Consider the following 13537-nt stretch of genomic DNA (forward strand, 5'->3'; position numbering starts at 1 on the left):
ATTGTAAAGCACTTTGCAAGCAGTCAATGTAGCCAGCCAATATGAGGGGAAAAAGTAAAATATATTTTTAACAGTTCCTCCCAATTTAAAAAAAAAAAAAGAAAAGCTAGTTCTAATCAAAGCTGCAATAGGGTTGTTAATTGTTCAGGACTCTCTGATCAACCATTGGTTTGTAGATTGTATATGGGAGGAGGGAGGGGGAGATTGGCTGAGAGGGATGGATGGTGGGGCAAAAGAAGGGGTACAGACTAAACCCCATTAAAACGGCAAGGATCCTTACAAGGCAGTATATGGTGGAACAACAATACAAAGCAAACAACCCTACACACAAAGTTTCTAAACCCCAATCAGTGACCCATATATTATTTGATCAAAGAGAATTCTTAGACAATCCCTTGAAGTCTGTCATGATGGGATGTGATCATGTATGCAAAGAGAGGTACAGGAGGTTCTGCACACAGTATGAACATAATGAATGTTAATGAAGGTGAATATAGGGTTGAAAGAATAAAAGTTGAGGAAATATTTGCAGAGTAAAAAAAGAAGAGGGTGTAATAAAGTTTTTTTTAAGTCAGACGTTAGATGATCAGGCTAGTAGAATAGATTGGGATAAGGGTGGGAATCAAGCCCAGATTGAGAAAAATGGGGAGTTAACAGGGAAAAGTTCATCATCTATTATAGGATAGAAGGTGATTCTTCCAAATTCCTCAGCTTATTGATGGAGTTGAGCAAATCTAACTTCCTCAACTAGTACAATTGTAGAAAGAACGTCACTGGCATCCACTCTCTCACCTGACCTCACTTTTCACCTTCTTAATGCTGATCTTCTCTAGATTTTCTTTAAAGCACTGATCTAAGTAAGGACACCCCCAGACCAGGGTGCCCGGAACTTAGAGTGGGCATGCCTCTGAAAGGCGGGAGGGGTCCAGAGAGGGGCAGTGGGGCGGCCTCTCAAGGCCCGCATACTAATCTGCCTTCCCCTCCCTCCCCACTGCTCTTCTCCCCTCAGCAGGACGCTGTCTCTTTAATAAACTCCCTCTGCCTTTCTATCTGCTGCTGGGGAGTAAATTTCTCCCTGTCATCAGGTCGCGGGGAGGAGGAGGAGTTTGTTAATGTTCAGTTTGTTCAGTGGATCGATGTTTGCTGGCATCGCCTCGCCCTGCCTGTGTGTGCATATGTGAGGATGTGTGTGTGTATGTGTGAGTGTGTGTATGTGTGTGTGTGAAAGTGTGTGTGCGCGCGTGTGTATATATGTATGTGTGTGCGAGAGAGAGCGTGAGAGGGAGTGTGTGCGCGCCTGAGTGTGTATGTGTATGTGTGTGTGCATGTGAGAGAAAGAGAGAGAGAGAGTGTGTGTGTGTGTGTGTGTGTGTGTGTATGTGTGTGTGTGTGTGTGTGAATTCCAGATTTCCTGCCTTCCAAACCCGCTCTTGTCCTCTCCCATATCACTCACAGGCTGGCATCTGACAGCAGCACCAAACCTACCGCGATCTCTCTCCCCCCGCACAAGTCCGCCATAGAGATCAGCGAAGAGGAGGAGGAGGAGGAGGAAGAGGAGGAGGAGGAGGAGAAGGAGGAGGAGGAGGAGGTGGAGGAGGAGGTGGAGGAGGAGGAGGAGGAGGTGGAGGAGGAGGAGGAGGAGGAGGTGGTGGTGGTGGTGGAGGAGGAGGAGGAGGAGGAGGGGAAAAGGAGGAAGAAGAAGAGGAAGAAAAAGAAAAAACCTACTACCTTTCGCCTTATCTTTCCGCGTGTGAGTGCGTGTGGTGCGTGTGTGCGGCACAGTTCCTGCCATCTGATCCTGGTCTTGGATGTTTAATAAAGAAATCAAGTGTCTCAACAGTCACTGCCCCCCCCAAACAAAACCAAAAAACAGACCAAAAAAAAAAAAGGACCAACAACATCATCAGCAACCAACAACCCGACATTGTCAACACGAGACAGGTTTTTTTGTTTTGTTTTGTTTTGTTGGGGCTTCCCCTCCCCCGGTTTTTTTCCCCTTAAGCCCTTAGTGGAGGGGGGACGCTCAGTGTGAGAGAGACAGAGACAGAGGGGGAGAGACAGAGACAGAGACAGACGAGACAAGCGAGCACCCCCCGAGCTGCTTCTCGGGTCTGGGGACAGAAGTGAGATTGGAGAAAGTAGAGCGATGCCGAGGAGGAAACAGCAGGCACCGAAGCGGGCGGCAGGTAAGCCGAAGCTCTCTCTCTCTCGGCACTTGCAGGCTGGGGCTGCAGCTCCCTCCTTCCCTCCCTTCCTCCCCCGCGCCCCCCTCCTCCCTACGAGACGAGCACCCCTGCTTTTCTGGGCTTTTTGCTCCCTGTTCATCACCCCCCTTCTCCCCCCCCCCCCCTTCTCCGCCCTCCCTGCCACCCCCTTCTATCCAACTTGCTGGGAGCGAGCGAACAAGTCTGTCTCATCTCCTTCTCCCCTTCTGGGAAAGGAGGAAGGAAACTGACTCCCTGGTTTGGCATTCTAAACCCTGTCCCCTTCCCGGTGCCCGGACAACTCTCCAGCTTTGGGGAATCCCACGGTCCTTCCCTCCTTAAACTTTTTCTCTCCACCTTCTCCATCCTCCCCCCCCCCCCCCCCCAGCTATCTCCCACCCCTAACTTTCTTCCCATTTCTTTCCTTCCTGCCTCTTGCTTCTCCGTGGTGGTAGTGCGTAAGATTTGGGGACACCCTTAAGTAGTCTTTCCCTTACACACAGCCTGTATACTTTGGTTTTTGAGATGTCATTGTGTCGTTTCCTGGGTCAGCTTTCCTTTAACCCCTTTTTGGTCCTGGGAAGTGTGAGGTTGTGCCTGAGCTAGGGAAGTCTGGAACTGGCATGGGATGAGCTGAGGGAGTTCAGCTTTTGATCAGTCCTAGTGAAAGCTGCAACAGGAAGCCGAATGAACAATCAAAGTGCGTTTTGAAAGAATCTGTATTTTCGAATCTCATCCCCACCGCTACCCTCACCCCCCACCCCACTCGTCCTTAAAAAAAAAAAAAAATTCCCATCTGAAAATGCAATGTATAGGAGCACAGAAAAGAGTTTTTAACTTTATACGTATTTTTGTATTGCTACTTCCCTGCCCTTTCCCGCCCCCCACCCCCACCCCGTCAAAAACAACAACAACAAAAAGATAGGAACAGGTTAATGGGCCAGTACAAAAAGCCTTTTAAGAGTTTTCTTTTTAGGTTGCTTAATTGCTTTTTTTTTTTTTTTTTAATAGTATACTGGGGTTTTGTTTCTGGGAAGTGCAATATGAAAGTTCATTTTTCTCCTGCCAGACCCACCCACTGAAAAGTCAGCTTTCCAGTTGATTGCCAGCTTTGATTTGACATTTGATTGATCACCTGTCATCTTGCTGCCTTTGATCTATTCATTCTTGATATATATCAATAAATCACTCACCATGGTAACTCAAGTGCCAGTGACGCAAAGCTTGCCCTCTAGATTCTCTTAGCCAGACGCACAATTATTATCTTGTTTGGCTTTTAATGTGGGCGTTTTTTTTATTTTTTATTTTTTTAATTTCTTTGTGTTCTTAGTTGGATCAGTGCTTTAAAGAAAAGCTTAAGGTTGTTTCTTTTTTTGCTGCCTTGATTTTAGGGATCATCAGCCAAGTCTTCTTCCTGTAAACCTATCACTAGTTTTACTACATTATAATCTGGAGTGAAGCGTAAGAGCAAGTTCAGTGATATACTTTACTAAAGTTTGAAAAGTGCTTGGGGCAAAACCAAAGGTAGATAAAAAATAGTGGGGGTGGGGGTGTTAGGGTTTTAGATAACCAGACCAAAAGTATCAGTGATTTCCTCTTCTCTCAGCATCTCATTTTAGCATAGAATTGCAGGACTGGCTCTTTACAGCTTCTCTATGAAAGAGTAGGTACCTGCTTTCCTGCATGGCAGAGGCTAGTTGGAGTTACTAGAAACATCTTTTAAAACATTTATTCCCCAGATTGTTTTGTTGTTGTTGTTTTAATGTTATTTGCCAGAGAATAAGACAGCTGGGCATTTAAAAAATTGGCTATATTTGAGAAAACTGAATATATTTGTAACTTTTCTATAGAGCAGTTTGAATTGTGGAGTGGGTTTTGGATGTGTGTGTGTGTGTGTGTGTGTGATATTAGGTACAAGCAGACAAACATCATATGGGATTTCCCCTCCATCATTAGTTATATCTGATGATTTCTTAAACATAATTCCTCTCTCATTTTCCCCTTAACATTTTGATTCACTTTTGCTTTTAAACTCAAATTTCCAATCTGACAAAGTTAGAGTAAGCACACTGGCTAGTTTGTACTAGGGAAGAGTCACATAGATTCCCATAGAAGAATGAGTATAGCTAGATTATTATAGATAACGTCCTTATTGTTGTCCCATAAGAGAACCCTGGGCTGCCGTCCAGCAAGAAGTGAGGTTGCCCTGAAAATTACTCTGTTTTTCTTGTTGTTCCGGTAAAGGCCCTCAACAACTAGGCAATGATTTAAATTACCAGAATGACTGGACATGTCTCAGTCAGTAAGCTCATTACAAAAAGTGCATTGCTCAGAATTGTGCTACTTTGATTATATTTATCCTCTGATCAATGAGGCTTCAGGTGTATCGAATATATGTAATCTTATATTGCATTATTTAAATTATACTCTCTTTATTAAGCTAGTTTTTATTGCACTGGTTAATCCATTTATACTAGTTTTCCCTGCTTAAAAGTTGTGACTATGGCTTTAGTTTCCTGGCCTGCCTTTAGTTTTCATTTTCGTATGTAGTATTTGGGGCTTACTTTTTGGTTTTTTTTTTTTTTTTTGATTAGGGGCTAGGAGGCCTCTCGCCTGCCTATAAGCTATCAAGCAGAAAAGGAATCAGGCATCAAGGAGATGGCAAGGCCTCTTATTAGTTGTTTATTGGTTATATTTAATAAAGCAGATATTTTCCACATAGTTTTCCTTCTACACATTCAAGTACATCAATGCCTTCCTCTGTTTTAGCTGAGGCAGCTTCACATAAGAAAAGTTGGCCACTTTGAGATTCTTTGGCTAGTTAATATCCAAGGAAAGGAAGAAATGGTGAGGTCTAAAAAGTCTGGAAATGTCTGCTTTTGTCACCCCACCATACGGTGCACAACTGTAAATAATTACTACCATGCACTTACTTTGAAAGCAAATTTCTAGTTTGAGTAATGAATAAATACAAAGATTAGAAAGATCGTAGAAGTGGATTGAATAGAAGAGATCATAATAAATAAGAATCCATCTCAAGGAATATGCCAGGCAGTTTTATCCCTTGTTATCATTAATCTTAAATTCTGAGTTTCCAATAATATATTACAGATTTTCCTAGTACTGTAAGCAGTGAAATTGAGTGAGTAGGACAGTACTTATAAGAGATTTTTTTTTTGGAGGGGGTTGTTAATATTTATTTGTAATATTTTCCCAGGGGACCAGAGTTCAAGAGTTTACCTCAGCAAACATCAATATCAATAGATGTTTGGATTTTTTCTAAAAATATTTTCCTTAGAAATATCCAAATCTCTTACCTTTAGCCACTCTCTCAGCTCTTCCTTAAGGTGCTTGTCTCTAGTCTGTTGGCATTTTTCAATGATATTGCATCATTCGGTAACTTGGGATAATAACAGAAGTTCAGTGATGTGGCAAAAACTACAGGGACAAGCCCCCCAAAGTTTGATTGGTTTCCCTCTTATCTTTAATTCTATGTTCTTTAGTCACCACTGAAATGTTTTCCCTTTTTCAAGTGAAAATATCCCTGCATGTTGTCATTATCTTTTCCCTACCAATTTCGTATGAGAGAGAAGGCAGAAAGAATGAAAAAGGGTATTTCAGTATCTTTTTATTTCCAAAAATATGAAGTATATTTAAGTATAAAATACTAGTTCTCAAAATTCAAACCTTCTTCTCCTACCTAGCCCCACTTTAAAAAAAACCCACCACCACATATTTTATTTCTCAATAGTGATCATTACTTATGTATTAATGCCAAGAATGGAGAACCTGGTCTCATCACCTTGCTAGAATTAATACACAGCTCTCTCTCTCTGTCTCTCTGTCTCTCTCTCTCCCCCACTTCTGACTCTTTCTCTCTCTCTCTCTCTCTCTGTCTCTACATGTATACATATAGATAATATGTGTGTATGTATGTATATATGTGTGTGTATGTGTTATGTGAATATGTTGCACCTAATGAGATTTATTGGTGCTTTATTTGCACCCTAGTTCTCAAATAACTCAAGAAAGTACAGTAGTAATGAACAGCTCTCACATTTATTTTGTTTATTTAATATGTAGATGAATAATGCAGATTTTGTTTTCATGAATGTCCTTGTGTGGCAGTAAACATTAGACTATTAGCAATCATTACTTAAAAGTTGTAATTTGCACCTTAATAGCACAGGTTATTTAAATGGAAACATATTCAGCAGGGACCATCCTGCATGCTGCAGTTAGGGTACACTGAATGACCTGAGAGGTCTTTTTCCACGTCTTAATATTTAAGACACTGGGACTAAAAGAAGTGATATCAGCACTTATAGGGAGGGGAATAGTAGTGGTGTTGGTGGGGGGGGGGGGGGGAGGAGATTTGATTATTACATTTATCTTTTTTTTTACTGGCCAATAGAAACTGGTTTTAAGGAAATAGGATTCTGAATGGAGCCCTGACCCTGGCAGTATCATTTTTTTAAAAAACATTGTCTGGAAAAGCAAGTCACATCAAAAAATATCTAAATATCTCATGCTTCAGAACCTTTCAGTTCCTCTGCATGTTCTAACTTTGACAGATGACTCAAAAAGCTAAGATGCTCACAAGTAGGGAGTGTCCTGGCTGATCTGATTAATTAGAGCGATTCCCAAATAAGGGGATTTCCAGCTAAAAGATGCACTAAGTTTGCTTCCATCCACTTAGTGTTTGGGATTCAAATTGATTGCTAAGTGGCCCTGTGTCCCTTCCCTCCCATCTTCTTCATCTCACCTCATTTTTAAAGACCTAGATTGAATGGGACATCTCAAAAGCCCATTTGTTTTAGTCATTTATTGATTTCATTTTTAATCTGCCATATCAGGACACAATACATTAACCCTAATCAGCAGATTGCATGTGACAGGGAGTTCAGGCACTGTCCTTGTACAAGAAAGGATATATTCTAGAATCCCCCTAGTAAAAACAAACCAAAAAATTTGGGGAGGTTTGGGGCTTTCTGGTTACTTTTGGAAGGCAATATGTTGTTCAAAGAAATGCCTTCTTTTGGATGCTTGATTCTGAAATTTTTCTTCCTTTCCCATTTGTTCACTTCTCTTTTTTCTTCTTGCTTTCTGTAATTTGGGGATCTCACTTCAAAGAAGATAATATACATTAAAGCTGTTCCCAGGAACATCTCTTCTTTGCCAGACTCCTCCAATATAGGTTGTTGCTTTCATCCTCTCCCTCTGCTGCTACTCTGAAAAAACTTACCCTATAATGCAACTTCTGAGTTTGATAGACTTAATCTTCCTATCCTCTATTCTCCCACTCCCAGGGTCTGGGGGTGGCTTTTTGCCAAAGGAACAAATAGAAATAAAGACTGGGATTTTATTGGATACAAGTAAAAATCATACATCTATTGGATTCTTTGCTGGGACTGAACTTTTAAAGTCAGCAAAAAAAGAAAAAAAAAGTAGGCCTGGCAGTTAAGATTGGATATGTAATGTCTCATACAAGCCAGGTAAATAATTTTGATAAGCCATTCTTACAATCAAGTTTTCTTTGTGTCTTGATTTCTAGGGATTGCCATTAAAAAAAAAAAAAGGTCAGAGAAATTCTCCTCATTCCAGATATTAAATATGGCTCTTCATGATGTTCCTTATTAATAACAAAATTGCTAAGAAATTCTACCTTTTAGTTAGTCAGATACACACACACAAGCAAGGTGTCATTTTTATTTGATGCAAAGTCAGCTGGAAATGCATTAAACTAACAGTTAAAGTGTCTTGCTTCACTTCCCTGAAGCGGTACTTTTTCATTACATATTTAATTACAATCAAATTGGGAGACTTTTATAAAAAAAAAAAATTACAGTGGTATAAAAACATAATTCAGTACAAAAGTTATTTTATTCCTTCATGATTCTAGAAACCTGTTGTGATTAGATTTTTGTTTGTTAGGGGGAAGGGGAGGGGTGTGTGTGTGGGTGTGTGGTTGTGAAAAGTTTTTGGTTTGGTTTTCCATAGGTTGTATTTAATAATGGATATCTTTTCCTTCAACAATCCCTGACTGTTTATATCATCATGAGTAGTCTGATTCAAATAAGACTAGCTCCTGCCTGGCAATAATTTTTTATATTAAAAATGTTTGTTGTTTTATTTTTAGTCATGGCTTTAAAAGTGCCATTCAATATCTGAAATCTGTTTGTGTTTCTTGAGGTGATCTTTGATGAGAAATGATTAAGTTTTGACCCTTAGTTCTTCTAATCACATAATAACCTTTTTGGGGACAGGGGAATACCTGAATGTTTTAGAACAGAGCAAGTTGATTGAACTTGATTGTAAGGACACCCTGTTTCTGTTCCATTTGCATTTCCTCCCTTCCTCCTGCCAATCTTTACCTCACTGCTGAAGGAACTTCAAGAAGTAGTTGATTTCAGGACCTAATATTCCTTCACTGAGGTAAAAAGAAGGGAGAATTGAGGGTTTCCAGGGCCAAATTATAACCCCCTTAATTTTCTAAGAAGCAAAGTCCAGTTGTACCCCCAAACTGACAGAAGACAAAAACATTTAGAGCCATATGTGATTCTCCATTAATTGGCAGTAATTGCCGATTTTAAAATGATTCAGATTGGTCAGGAAATCATAGTGAGTTTATTGGTAACAGATCCTCTAAACAGATCTTTGCTATGCTCATGTTCATAGAAGTAAAAAATATTAGAGATATAAATGGATGATTACTACTGAAGTATTTGTTTCTGAGTGGGTTAGCTGGCTGAAATGATTCAATAATTCAGAGGAATTTGAAAGTCGTGAAAGTCATTGTTAGGAATTTCCAGTTGTCGCCTGTTTCAATCTTCTGGCTTTTCTAGGTAGGAAATGCTTTTCTTAAAGCATCCAGGAGTGATATAGAACTCTGAAGCAACTTCTACAGTTGTTTTAAATGTGTAAAATTAAGATTCTGGTAACATAACCGTCTATCTTGGATAGCTAATCCTATTGTTAGCATATCGATGTTATTTAGTACTTTAAAGGCTGAACAATTGGAAAATCTGCAGCAGTGCAGAAGTTTTAGAGATAATGAGTGGAAGAAGCATATGAAAAATACTTTGTATGTCATTGGGAAGCCTTCTGGTTACATTTTATTCATCTAAATGGAATCCTCTTTTTCTCTGTTATCTGTCTCCTCATTTTATTCTTTTGAAATTGCTTGTGACTCCTCCCCCTCTACCATAGACTTGAAACACAATTCATATATAGTTATTCTGGATGCATAATAACATGCCACTCCTTACATAGCTGTAGAAAAGCAAATTGTATGCACATGATAGGAAAAAAAAAAATCCCAAGTAACACTCTAAAATAGCTAGCTTCGAGTTCAAGATCAGAAACTTTTTTTTTTTCCCCAAGCAGGAGAGGAAGAAAATAACATTGCATTTTAACTACACATCTCCCCTTGGCAAATGAGAAGCAATGAAGCAGTTCAGATTTTTAAGGAGCTTTTTGGCTCTCCTACATCTCTCTCAAAAGACTAATTTAATTGAAAAGCTTGTGGTGTCCATTTATGTATGCTAAGGAAAAGGCCCAATGTTTCCATTAAAGCACCCGATAGTGTGAGACTATAAGGTGGGTTAAAACAGATTCACAATGTTCTCTAGTGTCGGTTAATACCAAATGCACATCACTGGTCTTAATTAGTTGAGCGCTTTTGTGACTGAAGGAATACTGGTAAATCACCCCAAAGCATCATGTTTAAAGTAATATTTGAGCTATTTCTATAGGAATTGCATATAGCTTATATATTAAGGGGGCAGAATACAGTTATTGTTTGTAATGAGAATAATTATGAAGGGTAGAATTAGCATAGAATAGACTTGGATATAATGGAATTCTGTTTTTAATGAAGTTGAAAGAAACTTCTCAAATGCTGCATTGCCTCATGAGGTTCAGACGCCTGGTGGGCTTGAAGCAGCAAATAGGACACAGGGCCAAGGCTTTTTTTGGTTTGTTTTTGTATTCTTATAGGAAGGAACATGACTTGAAGTAAGAGCTCAACTTCATATCAGTATTTCTGTATAAAATACACTGGACTTATTTTTAATCATGTTCTCAATTTACCAGAACTCTGAAACTTTATGTATATCTCATTTAGAATCCAAGGGGGATATGGACAACTTCCCAAAACAAGTAGCTGCTTCTGAATAGAAATGAATCTGTTCTCAATAATTTAACAAACCCAACAGACATTTATCAAGCAAGCACTACTATGGAATGGATGTTACCAAATTTAGAGAAGACATAGATTCTCTGTTCCTATGGAACTCTCAGTGGAGTAGCAGGATAACATTCTGACAATAGAATATAAAATAATATAAAGCACTATGTGAATGTGTGTATTCTAAAGAGGCGGAAGACAAAGTTTTGGGGTTGGGAGCAGGACAGAAGGATACCATCTAAGAGGATAAAGAAAGATAGGCTTCAGAGAGGAAATGATATTTGGAAGAAAGGGGTGGGGGAGATATGCCAGTGGAGGGAATAGCATGAACATAGGAGTTTAAGTCTGAATGAGGAGGACATATTCAAGGGAATGGAATATAGCCCAGTATGTCTTATATCTTCAGTGTCATTTGGTGGAGAGAAAAATGTCAAAATGGAAGACTCTAAGTCTATATTGCATAAAATTCACTTTTAAGTATTCTATTTTACTATAAAATTTGGCTAATGAATAGACATTTTCCCTCCTCTCTTGCTATGAGATTTCTGATGGTATAGTGCTGTTGAAAGAGAAATTGGCTAAGAGTCAATAAGACACGAGTTCTAGTCACATCTTGGCCATCTTGAGGCCATGTGACACATTTCTTTTTTCTCATCCCAATGGAAATATTGACATGGCTAATATACAGTTCACTGATTTGTGTAGATAATGATTATACTGATAATATTGATGATGAAGATGGTGATAGTTGGACCTAGATCTTTGGATCTTGTCTCTTTGACTTATCAAAAGTAGCCTTAGTGAACTGCCCAGAAAGAATCAGCAACTCCTCTAAACCTACGAGTAGGTCGGGAATAAGATTCTGTATGCATTTTAGTTATCTTTGAATAATATCATTAAGTTGTTCATTATATCAGAAGATGACACTGCCATCAAAAGTATAGAAGCTTAGAGTTGTTTGCCCCCACATACACAATATTCATACATTCTCGTGCCCATCCATCAATAGTCAGTAATCCATCCATCAATCAATTACTTTTGTATCAGTAATATACATTTGGCCAGGATAGAGAGAGTATAATCTACGGGAAAGGAACTGCATTAATTTAACTGACTTTTGTGAAGACTATTTCATACATGGATTGACTTTATAACTTTAGTCTGATTTTCACAGGAAGTGACATGCATTATAATAGTTACCTGTTTCCTAGAACTATCAATCACTGGGCAAATATAGAAAAAAATAGGGTATAGATGAAATTTTTCTTTGGTTATCATGTTTGCATATTAACTTATCAATTCACCAAATATTTATTAAATTCCTAGTGTGTGCAGAGTTGTGTTGGGCTTTGAGCAAGATATATTTGTATAAGACACTCCCTGTGTCCTCATGTATTTACTCAGAGGCTGTCTTTCCAGTAGAGGGCTAAGACATAAATATACAACTATAATATGCAATGATATATGATAAATATATTTAAAAGATGTAGAACAAACTACTGCATGAGATCTGAGAGAAAAGCATAGTACCTACAATTGAGATTGAAATTAAACTTTTAAAAATGAGAAGAAATTCAGATTAGATGGGAGAAAAAATAGCATTTTAGACACAGGGAACAATATGATCAAAGGCATAAAGGCAGAAGAATAAAAGGCATATTTAGGGAAAAGGGTGAAACACAGTATAATCTAATTTGGCTGGAATATACCATGTTTAGAGGGGAATAATATGAGAAGACTTGGAAGATCAGGTAACCCCTGGATATGGAGAACTTTCAGCTTTCCCCACTTTATATACATACCTCCATAGACCTATCAATCTAGAACTGCTCTTAGTCCAATCTCCTCAATTTCCCCAGACAATTTAAAATTAATTATTGCCATATTATGGTTTATCCCTTTAGGTCTCCCTGAAATATTGTCCTGTATATTGTAGCTAGGTTCTTTTTTTGGGGAAGGGGTAGGGGGTTTATGAGCTTGAATTTGATATATTCCTGTTATTCTGATTATTTTGATACTATATTGAAAGTTGTGTTAATATTCAAGTAAGAAAGAGTAGTGTTTTGAAAGTGGGAAGACTGGGTAAGGTATAACTTTTAACTATCAATCAATCAATAACTATTTATTATTACCTCCAGTGTACCAAAGTTTCTATGTAAGAGGGAGCATGGCATAATAGATTGAGAGCTAATAAGACCCAAGTTCAAGTTAGACCTCTGATCCGTATTAGTTATGTGAACCTAAGCACTCTCTTAATCTTTTTGTTCTCTGAGCCACTTTCTGAATGTCAGATTCATGGAAGGTACTGATCTGCACTGACTGAAGGAGTTTTCTTCTCCTGGGAGTTCCAGATATCTAATAAAATCACAGGTTCAGTTTCTATTGCCTGTCCATATGCACTGTTCTAGACAATGGGAATATAAGTACAAAAAAATAGTCCCTATTCTCAAAGAAGTTACATTGTAACTGAGAAAATAACAATATAAATATGTAATCATAATAAACTTACATTTTAGACATAGGGAATAATATGATCCAAAGCATGGAGGTGAGAGAATAAAAGACAAAGTTAGAACAGAGAGTGAGGTAGAGTGTAATCTAGTTTGGCTGGAATGCCACCTGGAGGCAGTGCCTTCCCCCTCATCGTTGGAGAGTAAAGGATGAATAGCTCCTGGATGGGCACATTGTTTAGTTGCAGGTACTGACAACATGTAATAGCCTTTAAACTTTCAATTCTCTGAATTGAATCCTGTTTGATAAAAGTATATATAGGACAAGATCTAATTATACCTATGGTGACATAAAAGAGCTTCCTAACAAAATACTCATCTTGATAGAGTCTTGAAATATCTGCTCTTAGGAAATGGTTTAGCAATAGTGAAGTGGGAAGACCACCTGACTATCCATCCAGGAGACCTAGATGTCTGAGCTTACCAGGACAAATTCCTTCCCAAGGCAGGGATTCTCAGTTTATTCATTTATAAAATGAGAAGTTTGAATAATTTCTAAGGTACTTCAGATTCTGATATTGTGTATTATAAAGCCCCTTCCAGATCTGATATTATATATTACAATCAAAAATATCTATATTCTGTGTTCTAAAGTCTATTCCACTAGAGGTTGTTTATGTTCTATTGTTAGAACA

General features: G+C 38.6%; 1 protein-coding gene across 2 annotated transcripts in view; it reads left to right on the top strand.

The window, feature by feature from the left end:
• The first annotated feature begins 1677 nt into the window (after window positions 1-1677).
• Window positions 1678-13537, top strand: part of TSHZ2 (teashirt zinc finger homeobox 2) — a 274614-nt gene continuing 262754 nt past the window's right edge. For both annotated transcript variants that reach the window (XM_023494513.2, XM_023494514.2), the window contains exon 1: window positions 1678-2186. In XM_023494513.2, the coding sequence (XP_023350281.1) occupies window positions 2147-2186 (40 nt within the window). In that variant the 5' untranslated portion in view covers window positions 1678-2146. The remainder of the gene's footprint in view (window positions 2187-13537) is intronic.

The sequence above is a fragment of the Sarcophilus harrisii genome, chromosome 2, assembly GCF_902635505.1.
Source record: "Sarcophilus harrisii chromosome 2, mSarHar1.11, whole genome shotgun sequence".
NCBI lineage: Eukaryota > Metazoa > Chordata > Mammalia > Dasyuromorphia > Dasyuridae > Sarcophilus > Sarcophilus harrisii.